At 36.7% G+C, this 21,660-nt stretch overlaps 1 protein-coding gene across 5 annotated transcripts in view; it reads right to left on the minus strand.

Moving 5' to 3' along the window:
- The window catches only part of Spg11 (SPG11 vesicle trafficking associated, spatacsin), a 75,656-nt gene that overhangs the window by 27,562 nt on the left and 26,434 nt on the right, over positions 1–21,660 (minus strand). For 4 of the 5 annotated variants that reach the window (XM_046461810.2, XM_046461809.2, XM_046461811.2 and 1 more), the window contains 11 exons: positions 20,368–20,544; positions 17,663–17,734; positions 17,089–17,216; positions 16,645–16,820; positions 15,166–15,379; positions 13,971–14,174; positions 12,224–12,330; positions 11,457–11,602; positions 9,838–9,999; positions 6,099–6,165; positions 884–1,049 (listed from right to left, as the gene is read on the minus strand). In XM_046461810.2, the coding sequence (XP_046317766.1) occupies positions 884–1,049; positions 6,099–6,165; positions 9,838–9,999; positions 11,457–11,602; positions 12,224–12,330; positions 13,971–14,174; positions 15,166–15,379; positions 16,645–16,820; positions 17,089–17,216; positions 17,663–17,734; positions 20,368–20,544 (1,619 nt within the window). The remainder of the gene's footprint in view (positions 1–883; positions 1,050–6,098; positions 6,166–9,837; positions 10,000–11,456; positions 11,603–12,223; positions 12,331–13,970; positions 14,175–15,165; positions 15,380–16,644; positions 16,821–17,088; positions 17,217–17,662; positions 17,735–20,367; positions 20,545–21,660) is intronic. The other variant, XM_058584763.1, reaches the window with a different exon arrangement.

Consider the following 21,660-nt stretch of genomic DNA (forward strand, 5'->3'; position numbering starts at 1 on the left):
TAAATAAAATACACAATAGGGCTGGAGATGTGGCTCCATGGCCACATGCCCTCGAGTTTAATCCCCAGTACCCTCCCATCCCCCCAAAAAACACAATGTTAACTGTGGTATGTTTCTAGTATTTTAAAAAATAATTTGTTTAGTTGTAGATGGACAGAATACCTTTATTTTATTTATTTTTATGTGGTGCTGTGGATTGAACCCAGTGCCTCACACATGCTAGGCAAGCGCTGTACCCGAGCCACAACCCCAGCCCAGTTTCTAGTACTTTTAAAAATGTATTTGTAAAATACATAGATGTGCCTCTTTTGGTTTGTTTTTACAGTATTGGGGATAGAAACCAGGTGTGCTCAACCACAAAGCTACATCCCAGACTTTTTTTTTTTTTTAATTTTTAATTGTAGATGGACAGAGTACCTTTTATCTATTTATGTGGTGCTGAGGCTTGAACTCTGTGCCCCACACATGCAAGACAAGTGCTCTACCACTGAACCACAACCAAAGCCCCCCAGTCCATTTTTTTTTTTTTTTTTTGGTGGGGGGCGGGTACTGGGGATTGAACTCTGGGGCTCTCAGCCACTGAATGACATCCCCAGCCCTGTTTTATATTTTATTTAGAGATGGGGTCTCACCAAGTTGCTTAGAACCTTGCAATTGCTGAGGATGGGTTTGAACTCACGATTCTCCACTGGGATTACAAGTGAGCGCCACTGCACCTGGCCCTCCAGTCCTTTGGGGACAGGGTCTCACTAGGTTGCTAAAGTTGGCATCGAACATGGTTATCATCTTGCCTCAGCCTCCTGAATCACTGGGATTATAAGTGTGGGCTGCTGCACATGGCAAATATGTGTTTTAGAGTACAAATTAAGTTTTAAATACTCACAGCTGTTTGGGATTCTTGCTCTTGATTAACTCTTGGATCAGAAAGGTACCAAATGCAAAAGATGGGCGTCCGTGAAGTAAGTAGTAAGTAAAATTCAGATGTTCCACTATAGCATATTTATTCACCAGGTCAGGGCTAGAAAAATGCGGGAGATGATTTGATGCATCTGGGGGAGAAAGTGATGCAATATTAATTCTTTGCACTTCATCATGTTTAATTTCAGATTTGCATATGGAAAGCTTAATTCTCTTTTTGTAGGTACTGGGAATTGAACCCAGGGCCTCACACACGCTACATAAGTGAGCAACATCCCAGTTCCATTTATTTATTTATTCATTCATTCATTCATTCATACATACATGTATACATACATACATCAATTAACCCACTTATTATAGGCTAGAGATGTCAAATATGGCAGAGCTTTTACTGGTCTTTCAATTCCTTAAGCCTTCTGATGGCAGACTTGACTATGACCGCAGAAGTAGTATTGTAGATCCAGGTGCCACCATTCACAGTTTTCATGCAGAAATCATAGTGCCAGAACCCACAGTCTGTCTTTTCATTGTGGTTTTGACACAAAAGGAGCAGTGTACTTTGTGTGCTATAATATACATTATATCTCTACACATATTCACCCTACAAAACTGCAACTGTGTACCTTTTGACCCACATCTTTCCATTCCCCACTACCAGTAACCATACTGTTTTTATACATTCAGTGTTTTCCTTCTCTTCAGATGCTACATACAAGTGAAATCATGCAATATTTATCTTTCTGTGTCTGGCTTATTTCACTTAGCATAATGTCCTCTAGGTTCACCCATGTTGTCGGAAATGATAGGATCTCTTTATTTAAGACCAAATAATGTGTGCACGTGGGTCTGTATGCTGCAATTACTTTCATCATTCATCTACCAATAGACATTTCAATTTTGTTTCCAGAAGTTGGCTATTACGAATAACACTGCAATGAAAATGGAAGTGTATATATCTTTATGAGGTGGTAATTTCTTTTGGGTACATACCTAGAAGGGGAATTGCTGGGACATGTCAAGTTTTATTTTAACTTCTTTAAGAAAACCTCAAAATTGGGCACTGTGGCCCATGCAACTCAAGAGGTTGAGGCAGAAGGGTCACAGGTTCATCAGCAATTTAGCCAGAACTTCAGCAACTCAGTGAGACCCTATCTCAAAATATAAAAAGGGCTGGGGATATAACTTAGTAGTAAAGCACCCCAGATTCAATCCCCAGTACAAAACAAAAAACAGGTAAAAACAAATAAACAAAAAAAACCTCTCCAAACTGTTTTACACAGTGGATGCTATCAACATATAACTCCATCAACAGGGGACAAGGGTTCCCTTTTCTCTACTCCATTGTTAATACTTGTAATCTCTTATGTTTTTGATTAAAAAAAAAAAATCCTAACAGGTGTGATACTGTATCTCACTGTAGCTTTAATTTGCATTTCCCTGATGATTAGTGATGGTGAGAACCTTTTCATATACATTTGACCCATTATGTTTTCTTCAGAATAATGTCTGCTCTCATCCTTTGTCCATTTTTTCTTTTTGGGGGGGATGGGGGTGGGGGGGACCAGGGAATAAACTCAGGCACTCAGCCACTGAGCCACATCCCCAGTCCTGTTTTTTATTTAGAGAGAGGGTCTCACTGAGTGGCTTAATGCTTCAATTTTGGGGAGGTTGGCTTTGAACTCGTGATCTTCCTGTCTGAGCCTCCCAAACCACTGAGGTTACAGGCATGCACCAGCACACCCAGCCTGCTTATTTTTAATTGATTTACTGTTTTGCTATTGGGTTGTGTGAGCTTCTTATGTATTTTGGGTATTAACCCCTTATTAGATATATGAGGACTGGAAGCAAATATTTTCTTCCAATCTGTAGGATGACATATCATTTTACTGATTGTTTCTTTGGCTGTGCAGAAGCTTTTATTTATTTTTTATTTTTTTGTACCAGTGAATGAACTCAGGGGCACTTAACCACTGAGCCACATCCACTCAGGGGTACTTAACCACTGAGCTATATCCCCAGTCCTTTTTATGATTTATTTTGAGACAGGGTCTTGCTTAGTTGCTGAGGTTGGCTTTGAACTTTGCAATCCTCCTGCCTCAGCCTCCTGAGCCACCAGGATTACAGGCGTGTGCCACTGCACCCAGCTTTGTTTCAGGTCTTAATATGTAGATCTTTGATCCATTTTGAGTTTATTTTGTATATGGTTGAAGACAAGGATCCACTTTCATTTCTTTGCATGTGCATATCCAGCATTTCCAACATCATTTATTGAAGAGACAATCCTTTCCTCAGGGTGTTTTTCTTAGTGTCCTTGTCAATACTTAGTTATCATATACCCTTATTTATGGGCTTTCTATTCTGTCCTATTTTCCTATGTGTCTTTTTTTTTTTTAACACTTATTTTTTAGTTCTAGGTGGACACAATGCCTTTATCTTATTTTATGTGGTGCTGAGTGCCTCGAGCATGCTAGGTGGGCGCTCTACCTCTAAGCCCCAGCCCCAGCCCTTTATATGTCTGTTTTTAAGGCCAACAGTATACTGTTTTGATTTCTACAGCTTTGTAGATTTTGAGATCAGGTATAGTGATGCTCCAGCTTTGTTCTTTTTGTTTAAGCTTGCTACAGCTCTTCAGAGGTCTTCTGAGGTTCCATATGACTCACAAGATTGTTTTTTTTTCCATTTCTGTGAAAAATGTCACTGGAATTTGGGTAAGAATTTCAATGAATCTACAGATTGCTTTGGGTAGTGTGAACATTTTAATAATAATCTTTCAATCCATGAACACAGGATACCTCTACTTACTTGCATCTTCAATTTGTTTCACCAATTTTATAGTCTAATATGTGCAGATCTTCCACCTCTTTGGTTGAGCTTAGTCCTAAGTGTTGCTGTTTTTAATGTTTTGTAAATGGGACCCTTGCATTTCTTTTTCAGATAGTTTGTCATTAGTGTATCAAAATACTACTGTTTTTGTATACTGATTTTGTATTCTGCACCTTTACTGAACTTGTTTATTAGCTTTAACATTTTTGGTGGAATATTTAGGGTTTTCTACATACAAAAGCATGTCCTCTACAAACACTGACAATTTATTTCCTTCTTTTTTTCTGAGCGGTTCTAGTGCAAGGGCACTCTACAACTGAGCTATACTCCAGCCAATTATTATTGAGACGGTATCTTGCTGAATTGTTGAGGCTGGCTCAAATTTGTAATCCTCCTATCTCCACTTCTCAAGTCATGGGATTATAGGTGTGTGCCACTGCACCTGACCTAACTTCTTCTTTTCTGCTTTGGGTACCTCTCATTCTTTTCTTTGCTCTAGATAAGACTTCTAGTACTATGTTGAACAGAGATGGTGAGAGCAAGCATCCTTGTTTTCTTCATGATCTTAGATGAAAAGCTTTCGACTGTGGCTGTTGGCTTCTCTTATGTAGCATTTATTACGTCATATATGGCCTTACTTCTAGGCTTAATTTGTTGAGAATTTTTATCATGAAAAGATGTTGAATATTATCAAATGATTTTTCTGCATTTATTGATAATCATATAATTTTTATTCTTCAGTCTATTCATGTGGTCTATCACATTTATTGATTTGCGTATGTTAAGCCATCTTTGTAGCTGCTTTAATTCTCTATTTGATGATCCTTTAGTTTCACAATGGCAATTTCTTTACCTTCTCTGTTCTGCTCTAGTACTGAGTAGAATATCAATATCCCAGAGGTCAAGATACCAGCTATGTAACAGAGTTAACATCATTAAAATAGGACAGGGGATTTTATCTCTCTCTAGAATATTAGGGTACCTTCATTTCATAATACAGCAATTGCTACTTTTATGGGCACCCAACAAATAATTATTGAGCATCTACTATAGGCCTGGAACTTCACTGGGCTCAAGCACAGATAAATTAAATATATCAAAATTTGAATTTATAAAACAAGATACCTTAGAAAATTCATTTTTATGTACATAAATACCTTGACATATATCTGAGCTATGTCAAATATTTATGAGGTGCTTCCATGTACAAAACACTAATCTAAGAGTATACAGAGGCATCACATATTAAAAGTTAGCCCTATAGGCTAGAGTCATGGCTCAGTGGTAGAGTGCTTGTCTAGCATGTGTGAGGCGCTGGTTTCGATGCTCAGCACCACATAAAAACAAATAAAGGTATTGTGTCCACCTACAACTAAAAAAAAAAAAAATTAAAGTTATCCTAAATGCAAAAGTAAAAGAAATAGAAAAAAACTGAGTTTAAGAACAGCACACATGCCTGAAGCAGTGGTGCACGCCTATAATCCCAGTGGCTTGGGAGGCTGGGGCAGGAGGATCACGAGTTCAAAGCCAGCCTCGGCAAAAAGTGAGGCACTAAGCAACTCAGAAGACCCTGTCTCTAAATAAAATACAAAATAGGACAGGGGATGTGACTCAGTAGTTGAGTGCCCGAGTTCAAACCCCAGTATCAAAAAAAAAAAAAAAAAAAAAAAACAGCATACAGGTATGATTACTGTATTGGTGTGACTCTGCACCCTGTACAGCCAAAGGAATGAGAAGTTGTGCTCCATTTCTGTGCATTCTACTGTCACTGATAATTAATTAGAACATATTAATTAATCAGAACAAATTAATAATAATAATTTTAAAACAACACCACAAAATTCAAATTCTCATGGATTACAGAGGATGGCAATGTGATACAACTGGTACTTACTATGTGAGACCTTTATAAATGCTTTGTCTCCCTTAATTCTGACAGTAACATTAAGTGGGTGTTGTTATTAGCTTTATTTCATGGGGATGAAGAAAGGTTAAATCATTTGCTCAAGGGCATACAGCTATTATAGAGCTAGAATTTACTTACTGCTAGAACCAAGAGTACTTATGTTTATGATACTATATTGCAAACAAAGAGGGATTTTTGGAAATGGAGAAATATATACAGATAGGTACATATTACATTTCCCAACAAGTATAGCCCTAGTAGCCTAACAAATTAAGTTTTAACTCATAATATATTATCAATTAGTCTACTGGAAAGTGTCTTCTAATGAAATGTGCCTTTGTTTTTTAAAACAAAGCAGTACAAAAATGATTTGGCTTTACATATATTAACTTCTACCATCAATACTGCTAAAATGCTTCTAAAGGAAGAAGTATTCATGATGACTTACCTCCTATGGCTAGTGTGTTAGCAGACTGCCAGCCAAACAATCTGCTAGGATCAAAGGGTGACAATGACTGAAAAAGGAAAAAAATAATTCAAGTTAGAAGGTCACTGACTATAAAATAAGTAAGGCATGATGGCGCAAACCTGTAATCCCAGCAACTCGAGAGGTTGAGACAGGAGGATTGCAAGTTCAAGACTGGCCTCAGCAACTTATTGAGAGCCTATCTCAAAATAAAAAGTGCTGGCAATGTAGCTCAGTGGTAAAGCACCCCTAGATTCAATCCCCAGTACCAAAAAATAAATAAATAAAATAAGTAATCACAATGATATATGCAAGGCTTTCAGAGGCAATCTGCTTCCCTTCTCCAGGGAAATTTAAAAACTTAAAACTCAATGGTAAAAAGCACTTGTCCTGTGTTTGATCCCCAGTACCAAAGGAAAAAGAAAGAAAGAAACAAAAAACTATCTGTACATAAATTGTTTGGAAATAGCTAAAAAGAATGAGACAGCTTTCTATTTTAATAAAAATACTATGTTCCTTTTAAAGATTCCTCTTAGTTCAAGAGACATTTCCAAAGTCTACTCTCTTGGCAGAAGCAGCATCAATTATAATATAACATGGACATTAGAAATGTTTTTGGAATCAAAAGGCAAGAGGCTGGGCTTGGTGGTTTGGGAGGCTAGGACAGGAGGATCTGTGTTCCAGGCCAGCCTCTGCAACTTGGCAAGACGCTATCTCAAAATAAAAAATGAAAAGGACTGGGAATGTAGCTCAGTAGTAAAGCACTCCTAAGTTAAATCCTCAAAACAAGGCAAGAGGACTTCAGGCTAGAAAATATTACCACATAAACATGATGAGATATATTAAGGGTAGGGAAGGAAAGGAAAAAGTAAGATGACTAGGATCAATGGTTGAAGGAATATGAAGACCAACATCATCAACAAAGAAAAAGTGGTAGACTAAGGTCAAGATGCTTAGAAAAGGGTTGGCAGAAGGGAGTAGTGGGTGGAATCTGTCAGGCCAAAGATTTAGTAGTCTATGAATAGATGGTGGAAAGGATCAGGAAAAAATAAGCTAATGATCAGGATTTGATAACTAAGGAAAGAGCAACTTTAAATGAAGGAAGGAATAAGTTAACACATTGTACCACCTAAGTGACCTAGATGAATTTCTACCCACTATAATCTGGTTATCTTCAAGAACAGGATGCCTGTAGGACAGAAGTTCCTCTTTTTTTTTTTTTTCTAAAATTTTTTTTAGGTGTAGATAGCCACAATATCTTTATTTATTTTTATGTGGTGTTGAGGATCAAACCCAGTGCCTCACATGTGTGAGGCGGGCGCTCTACCACTGAGCTACAACCCCAGCCCCAGCCCCAGAAGTTCCTCTTTAACCTAGCCAGATGAAACTAAATGGACCTAAGATGGCTGCCAGAGTAATTGCCAGACAACCTCTGACTTCATTATAATCCATCTGCATGCTAAATAGCACATTCCCTCCAGTACTAAGAAAGTTGACAATTGCCATGATGATGACCAGAAAGGATTATAAAAGGAGTGAAAAGAGGGCTGGGATTGTGGCTCAGCAGTAGAGCACTTGCCTAGCACGTGCGAGGCCCTGGGTTCAATTCTCAGCACCACATATAAATAAATAAAATAAAGGTACTGTGTCTAGCTACAACTAAAAAAAAATAAATATTAAAAAAATAAATAAAAGGAATGAAAAGAGGAAAATTTTCACTCATTTCCCTGTTAGCCCATCCCTCCCCTCATTTCATTTACCCCATTATCTATAACCTTCAGACCCCCAATGAATTGAGAAGCCAATCAGTGAGCCTCTCTGCTTCTCTTATTATAGGCTAAGAATAAGTCTTTCTTTACCACTCAATGGCATTCAGTCTTGTTACTGGTTTCACAATTCCAAGAGGAAAAAAGGACCCAGTTTGGGGTCAAAATTGGTAACCATAATTTTTCTAAAATAGCACTAAAGAATTCTCTCAGTGTAGCCAGACATGGTGGTGCATGCCTGTAATCCCAACAGCTCACAAAGCTGAGGCAGGAGGATCATAAGTTCAAAGTCAGCCTCAGCAATTTAGAGGCCCTAAGGAACTTCGCAAGATGCTGTCTCAATAAATAAATAAATAAATAGGGCTGGGGATGTGACTCAGTGGTTAAGCACCACTGGGTTCAATTCCTAGTATCCCCCTCAAAAAAAATCTTCAATTTAACAACAAAGAACCACGTGAAATCATTTATGTTTTAACTGACTCAAACCACTTTATGTAGTGAAACTATGCTTTCATATAATCCATTTGTAGTGCTACTCAAAAGTGCTGGTCTGCAATAAGACCCTTGCACCAGAATGTAAATCCGGCATACTGCTTCTTTCTTCAGGAAAGTCTGGCTACAGCTTACAATTAGACATTATATTAGACGAGTGTTGGTGATAACAGACTTATGTTCTGACATAGGATCCAAATTTTGTCACAATCCAACAACAAGCAGATCTCTTGGACTAGCACCAGTCTATGAACCACACTTTAAAAAAAAAAAAATTATTCTTAAGTTTTAGGTGGACACAATATCTTTATTTTACATTTATGTGGTGCTGAGGATCGAACCCAGTGCCTCATGCATGCTGAACTACACATTTTTGATAAACACCAGTCCATCTCCTAAGAATTCTTCATATTAGAGTAAGAGAGATTTTATACCTTTATAGAATTATAAAGCTTATATTGGACTGAAGACCAACATATTTGAGAATATGAATATCAGAGGGAAAAAAAGGAAAAACCTTTTGAACTGAGCTAAAGCAGATGTTCTTAACTGAGATCCCAGTATGTGAATCCCTTTTAAATATAAAAAAAACTTTAGGCCTTATGTGTAATTTTTCTGGGTATAGGGTTCATAGCTCTCTCACATTCTGAAAAATATTAAGAAGCTCAAAGAGCTCTGATTCATTGAGAAGAAAATGTTAGATAGTTTTCACTGGTAAAACCTCCAGGGTGGTCTCTGCCCTTCTAGTACTGGGAATTGAACCCAGGGGTGACCTACCACTGAACTGCACTCTCAGCCCTTTTACTTTTTGAGACAGGGTCTAAGTTGCTAATGCTGGCCTGGAATTTATGGAACCTCCTACCTCAGGTTTCCACGTAGCTTGGGATTAAAAGCTTGAGCTACCATGCAAGGTTAATGGAGCAGCTTTTTATGAAAGCAGTGGGTAGGTATTCTAGTCAATTGTTTGCTCTCTGCCGCCTTTCCTGCTCTTCTTTATATTGCAAGAAACATGCATTTCCCAAGCATTATCATTTGGCTACCAGGGTAAGTATAGCCAGAAGAGATACTGTGGGAGACTGAAGGTAAGAAGAGAGATGAAACCAAGATGTTTTTACCCTGCTTTTTTTTCTATGAGCATCTCCAAGTTTCTAGTTTTATCCTCTATGTTCCCAGCTCCCATTAGGTAGTCTAGTTGTGAGTTTAGATCTGAGAGATAGCTTCAGATTCTTAGTTCTGACAAAACCACTTTCTTGCACTGTTCTATCAGCCTCCGAGATGCTGACTGCTTCCTCACTTGCTGATTTTTGAGTTGCCTTAACTGTCACATTTGGTTTCTCCCTTCTGCTTCATCTTGTGTAAGTTTGTTCTTATGCTGAATGCCATCCACCTGAAAGTAGTGTTTTCTGTTTTCCTGGCTGAACCCTGACTGATACATGTAAACACTGGCTCCCTAAATACCATACCTGAATGAGGTGGTAGAGTGTAATATCGGCTGGCAGGACAGTAGGAGAAATGCATTGCGGGAAGAGAGCAGTTTTTAGCTTTGGATAAGGAGTTAAGGCCATCTTTAGTAGCTGGGGATCCACTTTCTTCAAACTGTTTTCATTTTCTTCATTCTGAACAACCTAAATAAAAAGATGGCAGTTACATTCCTTTCTCAAAACTTTAATCTCTTTTTCACAAGAATCCTATAAAACACAATTAGCTTGAGAAGATTTGTGGTAGTGAAAAATAACTTTGGTAAACAAGTCACATAGATTAACAGTTCTAGTTCTGGTTCCAAGACAAACTAGTTGTATGACATTGGACCAGATATTTAATATAAGGCCTTAGTTTCCTCATCTGCAAAATTATGAAGCTGAGCTAAATTAGTTATTTTCAAACTATATGTTGTTTAAAATATTTAAATTCAGCCAGGTATGGAGGTATACACCTGTAATCCCTGGAACAAAGAAGGTTGGGGGTAGGAGGATTGCAAATTCAATGCCAGCCTGAGCAACTTAGTGAGATCCTGTCTCAAAATGAAAAAGAGCTGGCAGTATAGCTCAGTGGGGTTCAAGCACCCTTAGGTTTAATCAATCCCAGCACAACACACACAAAAATTAAATATTTAAATTCAATATTCAGTAGTAAACACTAAAAAAAAAATTGTAGTTGTAGATTGTCAGCATGCCTTTATTTTATTTATTTTTGTATGCAGTGCTAAGGATTGAACCCAGTGCCTCATACATGCTAGGCAAGTGCTCTGCTACTGAGCCCAAGTCCCAGCCCCAGCCCTGAGTAGTAAATATTTTTAAAGTCTTAGACTACTAGAGTAGATGATTCCTAGGTCCTTCCTCCTCAGCTCTAAAGTTATTTATGACTAATTTTGACAGGTTATTAAAAACAGGCATAAACAACTTAGCCGTATAAGTTGAGTATATAACCACAATCTAAGAGAGGTTGTATTAAATTAAACCAGTATCAGTAAGAAACTCCTAAAGATAAGATGTTTGACAGCATTCTTAAGTTCTCCCTAATCAGGCACACTTTAATGTTAAAAAGCAAAAGATGAGCAAGTTCTTCTGGGTACCATAAAAAGAGTTTATATGGGTACCTAAAGATTATGATTTTTTTACTTTGCTAAAAGGGCAAATAGAGAATAATTTCCAAGCCACAAATCTACAACATACTTATTCCCAGAGAAGCAATCAGACCCTGATTCTATTCTGAAAATAATCTCAGAGTTATACAAAACATATTAAATGGAGGCTAGAGATGTAGCTCAGTGGTAGAGTGCTTGCCTAGCATATTCAAGGCCCGAGGTTCAATCCCTGGTACTACTACACACACACACACACACACAAAAAAAAAAAAGCCACTAAAGGAGGAAAAAAAAAATCTCTACAACACATTAGTTCCAAGATATTTTAAGCTATTATACAAAATTTTTTAATTCACCCATTTTATGCTCTTTAATGAAACATCTGAAAGTGTTTATATTTCAATGTCAACTGAGATCAAGACAATCCATAGATATTTCTGAATTTCAAATCAGTACAATTTTGTCATAATAGACAAACAATAGGCTGTCCATCCATACCTGGCTGACCCCCCCAGGAGCATACATCATAGTAGCAAGGGCCAGGAGAGTATGTCCTTCCAATAGCATACTGCTTACACCAGCCCGATTGGTGGGAATCAAAATTTGAGCATTTGCAAGGCTAGCCTGGAAGATCAGTTTGGGATCTGAAAAATAAAAGGGTTTCTTGTTATATCCTTAGCACTATCATAAAGTTAGGTACTCAACAAATATTTTTCAGATGAATGAAATACAATATAGACTGGGTATGAAAAAAAGTGCAAAGAAAACAACTGGAATAAAATACATTAAAATACTATCAGTACTTACTTAGCTACGTGTGATTACCTTTTTACATACTTAGGCCACGTACCTATAGAGGAGGTGTTAATTGTCTGTGTCTCCCAATTTATTTATTTTTTTATTTTGGTACTGGGGATTAAACCCTGGGGTGCTTAACTACTGAGCCCTTTTGATTTTTTGAGACGGGGTCTTGCTAAATTGCTGAGGCTGACTTTGAACTTGTGATCCTCCTGCCTCCCGAACTGCCTGGATTATAGGTGTGCACCACCATGTCTTTTTTTTTGTTATATATGACAGCAGAATGCATTACAATTCATAATACACATATAGAGCACAATTTTTCATATCTCTGGTTGTACACTTTTTTTTAACAATGAACAAATATATTACTTTATAATAAAGCTGCACCCAAATCCCAAACCAAAAATCTACAATAGACCAGTTATTTATCTAAAGAAAATTTTTGTAATACAGTATACACACACCTGTTAAATTACTGGAAACTTGTCGACACTGAACTAAAAATTCAAACCAAGGGTGAGCTTCATATAATTCCTTCTTTTCCAAAAAAGAACAATTTTCAGGACTAAGTCTGCATTAACGGGGGAAAAAAACAACTCTGGTTAGTATGCAGCATAAGACAGTTATAACCATGTTTGCTCAAGAGATAACCAATATTAGAAAAAAGAATCCTGGAATTACAAAAGGGCAAATAGAGAATAATTTCCAAGCCATAAAATAAATACTTCCACTCTTGCCTTGTATTTTATATACTTTTTATGATCTAAAAGTAGAGAATATTTTAGAAACAATATTCACTACCTTGATCAAATTTTACCAACGCTGCAAAAAACCTGAGATCTTACACTTTAAAATACTTAATATTTTATTGGTTTTTACTAAGAAAACTTTTAAAAACTTTTCATCTTGTTTTCCCCTTGCCACCCCCCTCTGGACTCCCCCACTGGGGATGAAGCAGGAGCACTTTACCTCTAAACCACATCCACAGTCCCTTTTATTTACTTATTTTAAAATTTTGAGACAGGGTCTCACAAAGTCTATAAGGCTGGCCTCTGAGACTTTGCATCCTGGGCACAGAGGTGCATACCTATAATTTTTCTGCCTCAACCTCTCAAGGTGCTGGGATTATAGGCATGCACAACTGTGCCCAGCCTTTTTGTCATTTTTAAAACAAGAAGTTTTCAAAAACCTTTACATAAATACAGAGATGCTAAAACTGAGGAGTTAAGGTTCAGAATATGTATTTTGAAAATATGGCTCTTAGCAAAGCACAGGGGCGCATGCCTGTAATCCCAGTGATTCAGAGGTTGATGCCAGCCCCAGCAACTTAGTGAGACCCTGTCTCAAAATAAAAAATAAAAAGCACTGGGGATGTGGTGGAGCACCCCTGGGATCAATTCCCAGGCCACAAAAAAAAAGAAAATATGACTCTCAAATTTGTTCTTTTTTCATAGCAGTTTTGGAGAATCACTTCAGTGTGTGAGTAAGCCTCCATGATACAAACCTGGACTACATTCTCTGTTCAAACTTCTAGTGTTTACTACATAAAGTTTAAGAAAAACAATAAACCAACAAGTCTCTATTAGAGTAGAAGTGTGGACTCTAGAATCAAAGTAAACAGAATTAAATCTGGGTCTGCCCTTACTAGTTATGTGTCTTAGGTAAAAAATACTTAAGTTTCAAAGCCTCCATATTTCCTTACTTGTAAAATGGAGATGGGGGTAACCACCACAGTTTTTGTGAAGATGAAATGAGTTAATGCATGTAAAGCACTTAGCCTAATGCCAAGAACATTGTAAGCACTTGTATTACAAACTACTTTCACTGCTGTTATTCTTACTGACCCAATAACACTGGCCACCAATACAATTTTGCAGGTTGATCTTAGGTAAATATATACTGATACGCAAAAATTTATATAAGTTTTAGAGTTTATGTAATATGCCTTGCAGAGGCTATGAAATCAAAGTTGCTTAGCATTCTCCTGGCAATGAAAGTATCAAAGAATTACAGTGAAACTTTAGGATCTTCCTTTCTTTTTTTATGTATCTAGTTGAATGTGAATATCTACTAAACTATGTACCAAGTGTTGGGATGGGAGAAACTACTTCAAACAGATTAATATCTCTCATGTAGATGCTTACTGTTTTCCTAAAAGTCCAGAAGTAGTATGAGAAGAGGAAATATGAAAAGTCAATTCTCAATACTTACTTGTAATAGTCGAGAAAGACATAAAGAAGATACTGTAGATCATGTTCCAAGCAGTAGAGAATGAAGTGAGAATGAAAATCCCAACCTTCTTTGGTCCTATAGTTTTGGACAGGGAGAGTATCTTGCATCACACCCCCAATATGGCTGAGTCTTAGAAGGAAGAGTTCAAAATCTTCTAGTTCAGACCCAAGAAAAATTCCATTCCTGCCGGTTTAAGGTGTAAGAAAGTAAAAAGTTGATATATTCAGAGCAGACCAAATCACCTCCACTGTTTAAGTATCAACTACTTAAAACAATAAGCATTTATAGGGGCTAGGGTTGTGTCTCAATAGAGACAGCTTGCCTAGCATGTATGAGGCACTGGGTTTGATACTCAGCACCACATATAAATAAATGAATAAAGATAAAGGTCCATCAACAACTAAAAAAAAATTATATATATATATATATATAAAATTAAAAAACAATAAGCATTTACAATATAAGGGTAACAGTTCTTACTCTATAAATATATTCTAAGGCACACATTTTGCCAGTTTCCTATGTAGGTTTCTGTAATATTACAGCATTTAAAGGTATACTAATTAAAGTCTCAAGTTATCTTTGATATTTTGAAAACCTAACTAAACTATCTCTCCGTTTTTTAAATATTTGGTTGGAACTATACAAACCAATGTGACAACAGTGGCAAGCTCTTGAAGTGGATGCTCTGTGCACTAAGAAAAATATCTCACTAAGAGGCTAAAATAATAAATAGACTACTAAATCAGAGAAACTTGCATTTCTGTATTACTTTTAACAAATTTACTGTTAAACACATTACGTCTACCAAAGTAGTACAGAAAAATAGACATGGAGTTTAAAGCAGCACCATGTAACCACCACTCATATTATACAACATTGTATTTTGAGATGTTTAGTATATTCCTCCCCAATGCATGCACTTTGCTATCTCCAGAGCTAAAAAAATAAAAAACAGTACTGAGGAAAGAACCCAGTGATACTTTACCATGAAGCTACATCCCCAGCCCCTTTTACTCTTTGAGACAGGGTCACGCCAAGCTGCTGAGGACCTGTCTCAGCCTCCCTAACTGCTGGGATTACAGGTGGGCCACTATGCCTGGCCCTCACCATTTTTTCTTATTGCTCTTCCTTTTATTTTTCCCAAGGAGGATTAATTCAACAGTTATAATACCTGGCCAATTTATCTAAAACTTCATTCCTCATGTAGTTGTTGCAGCAAGTATTCTGATCAATAACATCAACAGTCAGAGGGGGCCATTTGCTCTGCTGAAGTGAAAGGTAACCTTCCTGGGTCTGAAACTCTCCAATCCACAAGATAATGTTTAACCAATCATGGTGAGCTGTGAGGTATCTCCACAGGGCTTCCGGGGAATACAGTTTATATTCTACACAAAGAACAAAACACATTTTAAAGTGCAATGAATTATGATGGTTAACATGTAACTCAATACTGAATTAAATATTCAGTAAATATAATCTGAACATGAATATTCATATAATGTATGAATTATTCAGGTTATTTGCTTCTTTTACAGTTTTCCTCTTGTATTGTTCATTTTACAATCAATAACATCTGGAAGAGTTAAATGTTTCTCATCGCTAGTGGTTAAAATGAAATGGGTATGTTAAACTGCCCATTTCACTTATCTATTCAACCCTCTTTTTTCTGTAGTACTGAGAATGGAAACCACAGGCGCTCTATCATTGAACTACACACCCAAAGCCTCTTTTTAATTTTATTTTGAGACCCTGACTCACTAAGTTGCTGAGGCTGGCTCAACTTTACAATCCTCCTGCCTCAGCCTCCAAAGTCCCTGGGATGTACAGATGTGTGCAACAATTCCTGGCCTCTTTCCTTTATTATAAAAAGCTTTGCTGGATGCAGTGGTGCCTGTAATCCCAGCAACTCAGGAGAACGAGGAGGATCACAAGTTCTAAGCCAGCCTCTACAACTTAGCAAGGCCCTAAGCAACTTAGCGAGACCCCGTTTCAAAATAAATAAGAAGGGCTGGAGATACGGTTCAGTGGTAGTTCAATCCCTGATACCAAAAACAAACAAACATTGGCTATAATAGTAAAAATAAATTTGATTCTCTGATATACCACTTTTCATCACTGTTATCCTCTAGAGCCCTGATGTGACATGGATCCTTAACTTACACAAGAAACTCAAAAACTATTTGGAAAAGCAAAGAATGTCACTCTGAAGCTGGAATAAAAACTTGGTCTTGACTCTCAATTCATTAAATCATATGACTTTATTTTCACTATCACATTGTAAATCCATCACAAAAATGTTGGGATAAGAGGTCTTAACCCATTTTGTCCCATTGTTCCAAATGTGGAACATCTATGAAAACTTAAATACAGTATATAATTGGAATGTAATTCTAACAATTATAATAAATCATAAGCTCTGGATTGATTTCCAACCTATTTTAATGCACCCATGTCAATTCTGTTGAAATATTCACAGAATGCAAAACTTGAGACTCAATGAATTAATACAATGTCTTGCATTTTAGAGAAACTTAATATCTACCCCCTCTCAAAAGAATTCTAAAATGGAGACACAAAAAAAAATTAAAATGCCAGTACCTAATTTAACCCTTGTTTAATTTGCATATATTTAGCACTATCTCATACTTGCCTTCTGGACTTATCCTGGGGAGAAGGATATATTCTTGCATTGGTTGATCCCACCACTGAGCCCAATTTAATGCAATTGCATGGTCCAGTTTGTTAAATTCATCTTTACAATCATATTGGAGGAATGAGTCCAAAATAGATTTGTGCTTGAAAAAATCTTGTTCCTTTATCCAATACCTAAAAACAGTAACATATATATATTTTTTTAACTTTGGAAGAAAAAGCATCCTTTTTATCTACAAGAACACCTATTCTTTGGGGGGTATACAATTCTGATTATGCAAATATTAAAATGATGGGAAATCCCTTCTATATGATACAAATTTTTCTTTCTGAGAAGGTTGACTCAGTTCCATGTTAAGAAACTTGTGCTCATAATTATTACAAACTAAATATTATCTATAATATTCTTCCAATATTATCAAAAGGAGACTGATGAGACTACCTGGGAAAGGAACGTATCTGCAAATTTCCTTGGAGACGTCCCGAATAAAATTTTTCAACTTGATGCACACAATCTATAGTTCTTTTTTCTTTTTCAGAAAAATAATTTTTTTCTTTCAAAATTTCAACCTTGAATAAAAGATAATTAAAACAATGACCTCACAAAACTCAAGCACATATGCAAAACAAAAATCATGAGATTAAATGCCATTTAAAAATTGTATTTTTAATTCTTGAATTTACATTCACAAAAATTTTCCTTGACCATAAGTGTAATAATTTAAAAAGAAAGAACTGTCATATATTTACTTATTAGATATTGGTTGAATATTAAAATTATTTTATAAAGTTTTTCTTCCATATTTTTCTAAAAAAAATGTAAACTACACAGTCTCATCTTTAAATGGGACAGAAAAATTTAAAGGCAAGGCTACCATACATCTAAGATAGGCTATACAACAGCCTGCCATGATGATTCACTTGTAAACAAAGGTCAATGTAAACAATTACACTCTAAAGCTGGGGTTTCTTAAGAAAAAAAAAATGGTAAACTACACAGTTTCATCTTTACCTACCAAATAATCCCGTATATTTCTATTTGTTGTGTAGAAGCATATCTTGAGCAAGTGGTCCTTTACATCAAAGCCCTATAATAGACATAGAAAATCAAAAAACCTTACATTTAGTAATGAAATTATTTGGAACACAAACATGTTAGATACAGAAGTATTCTATTATAGACATGCATTCTATTAGAATACCACATCTTTTCTTTTCTTTTGCAAATATTTATTTTCCGAATACATATTTACTGCATATTCCTAAAGTCCTTAAACACTTTGTCAGAGCAAAGATAACATGTAGAACAATTTAAGTAAGGCCAGGCTACCATACATCTAAGAAAAACTATACAACAACCTGCTATGATGATTCATTTAAAAGATCAATGTAAACAATTACCCCTTACATAGTTTCACTCCTCTGCACTTCCAGGAAGTTACTATGGACAAGACCCCACCAATGCAGATTAGGGCCAGATCTCAGTTTAGTCTGGGAACACTACTTCTAGGATTTCCCTTCTCAGATGAAGTAAATTCATGAAACATGAAGCCCTAAGCAAAGGCACATTCCACTAGAAAGCACAAAAAAAGATGTAAGGGGTCACATGAACAATACAGAAGATCCTCCTATAAATCATAAGTCCTATCAACAGGGAGATGATGAAAACTCCATTTATTTTTATCTATCTATTTATCTATTTATTATTTTTTATGCCAGAATTGAACTTAGAGGCACTTAACCACTAAACTACATCCTCAGTCCTTTCTATTTTTATTTATTTATTTTTGTGGTGCTGGGGATTGAACCCAGGGACTTCTGCATGTAAGGCAAGCACTCTACCAACTGAGCTATATCCCCAGTCCAACCCAGGAAGTTACCATGGACAAGGTCCCACTAAGTTAGTTAGGGCCTCACTAAATTGCTGAGGCCAGCTTTGAACTCGCTATCCTCCTGCCTCATTCTCCAGAGTGGCTGGGAATACTGGCATGTGCCACCGTGCCCAGCAGGAACTCCATTTAAAAATAATCTTCAAACTGGGCACGGTGGTGCACACCTGTAATCCCAGCAACTCAGGAGGCTAAGGCAGGAGGATTGCAAATTCAAGGCCAGCCTCAGCAATTTAGAGAGAACTTGTTTCCAAAAAAAATTTAAAAAAGGGGATGAAGCTCAGTGGGTTCACCCCTGGGTTCAATTCCCAGTACCAAAATACATACATACATACATACACACACACACACACACACACACACACACACACACATCTTCAAGAAGCCAGACACGGTGGTGCATGTCTGTAATCCCAGTGGTTTGGGAGGCTAAGGCAAGAGGATCACAAGTTCAAAACCAGCCTCAGCAACTAAGCAAGGCCCTAAGCAACCTAGTAAGAACCTGTCTCTAAATGAAATATTTTAAAAGGGCTAAGACAATCCCAAAGAACCAAAGGTGTTTACTCTGATATCCAGATACTAATTCACAATGGCAGGGAGGAAAAGAGAGGGTCTTTGGATTAGACAGAGGGGAGTGAAGGGAGGGGAGAGGAATAGGGATAGAAATGATAGTAGAATGAATCAGACATTATTGCCCTATGTGCATATATAATTACACAACCTGTATAACTCTACATCATGTACAACCAGAAGAATGAGAAGTTATACTCCATTTTTGTATGATGTGTCAAAATGCATTCTACTGTCATATATAACTAATTAGAACAAATTTTTTAAAATAAATAAATAAATAAAAAGGGCTGGGGATGTTGCTCAGTTGTTAAGCACCCTGCATTCATTCAATCCCCAGTATCACAAAGAGTGGGGGGGGGGGGATGTGTGTGTGCGCGTGTGTAAAAGCAAGAGAGTGAGTGTGTGTGTGTGTGTGAGAGAGAGAGAGAGAGAAAGGAAATGTATGTGTGTGTGCGTGTGTGTGTAAAAGCAAGAGAGTGAGTGTCTGTGTGTGAGAGAGAGAGAGAGAGAATGATATCAACTTATTGTCCATCAATAGCTGTATGGATAAAGAAAATGTGGAGTGTATATATTTAATGGTACATTATTCAGACTAAGAAAGAAGGGAACCATGCCATTTACAAGCCAGACACAGAAAGACAAATGTTACATGATTCCATCTACATGTGCAATCTTAAAAAGAAAATTTAACTTGTAGTAACAGAATAGACTGGACGTCACCAGTGGGCAGCAAGTATGGGAAAGGAAGAGATTGGCTAAAGGGTACAAATTTTCAGTTATAAGACAAATAAGTCCTGGACTTATAGCATAAGCTAAAAATATATGTTATACATGATATTTGTTAGGAGGATAATAATATCTTGTAGACTTGAAATTTGCTAAGAGTTTTCAAGTGTTCTCACCACAGACACACAACTATATAAGGTAACATTAATTAGTTTGTGGTAATCTTTTTCACAATGTATACACACATAAAGCATCACATTTTACACATTAAATATGTATAATTTTTTTCATTAATCATACCTCAATAAATATGGGAGGGAAATCTCTTCAGGAAAGTTCTCAATACCAAAAAACATTTCTCAGTATAATTAATGTCACTTTTTTTCTAGTAAGGACTACATAAATTTCTTCATTTGTAATGCAACAATGAAAAAACTCAGTTTTTACAGTAACCAGAAATTATATTAAGTGACTGGAGATCTTCTCTTACATCAGGGACTTTAAGATCTGACAAATGTGATTATACCACTCACCATGTTCTTCAGAAGTTCAGAGACTTCCTTTATATTGTTCTTCCTTAAACTGTCAAAGACCAAACCTAGGCCTATCCTAATCAGTTCCTCAAGTTTTTGAGCAGAATGACTGTTACTCCTAAAGAAGGTTTGTGCCTCTGGTATTTTGTTGTTTAAAATGGCATTGGCAATAACTTCCTAGGAGAAGGAAGAAAAAACATTTACCTTTAGGTTCTTTTTAATTTTCTTATTATGATTATCAACATAGGATTTATACATTCACTGAATACCTACTAAGGGACCTTTATTGAAAATCTACTACTACTATCTGCAGCTAGGCATAGGGAATATGAAGCTGACTAAAATAAACCCTGCTCTCCAAGAGCTCAGTGTCTAGTGATAGTCAGTGTCAGTAACACAAATAGAGCACTGTCTGTGATAAAAAGTATCCCAGGATGTTCCAGACCAGGGTTCAGAACAGGTGTTACCAAATAAAAAACAAAAAAGCCACAGGGCTTCTTAGTAGAAGTAACTAATGAGTAAAAAAAAAAAAAAAAAAAAAAAAAATCAAAGATCAATAACTGTTCCACACATATATTAAGAAAAGATGACAGGTGCTCCAAAAAGTGAGACTATCAAGTAATAGAGACAAAAGAAAAAACTGCATCAAGTCTTCAGGGACTTGACAATACTTCAAATCCCAGCAGCACCAAGGGGAAAAAAAAAAAAGTTTGAGAAACTGGCAGCATCTCAACCTTATCGTTTCATTCCCCATTGATTTTTTTTTGGGGGGGGAGGGGGGTAGTGCTAGGGATTAAACCTTGCATGTGCTAGGCAAGCTCTCTACCACTCAGCTACATCCCCTGGCTCTTTTTATTTTTTATTTTGAAATAAGGTGTCCCTAAATTACTCAGGCTGGCCTCGAACTTGGGATCCTCTTGCATCAGTTTCCCAACCAGCTGGGATTATAGGCAGATGCCACTATGCCTGGCTCTACTCATCATCTATGTTAAGTCATTCTGGCTTTTGTCTTTCCAACACCAGTACTCTTCATGTGAATAGAGGAATCCTTCCAGTCTCTAAGTAATACAGAGGGCAGCATATTTTGGCTATATTCACATCTACTGTGTAAAGAAAGGCAAAAGGATGGAATCAAGAAATGTAACTCACAAAAAGTGTTAATTAGAATTACAGACATGACTCAAATTGAGTATATTCCAAATAATGATGCTATAAAGCAAAATTTTCCTAGATCCAATTATCAGTAGATCTAATAACTCAATGTATTCAGAGGTCAGGCAGAACGCATGAGTC

Source organism: Marmota monax, unplaced genomic scaffold (assembly GCF_021218885.2).
Source record: "Marmota monax isolate L192 unplaced genomic scaffold, Marmota_monax_Labrador192_F-V1.1 WCK01_AAM20220418_F8-fsc00001, whole genome shotgun sequence".
NCBI lineage: Eukaryota > Metazoa > Chordata > Mammalia > Rodentia > Sciuridae > Marmota > Marmota monax.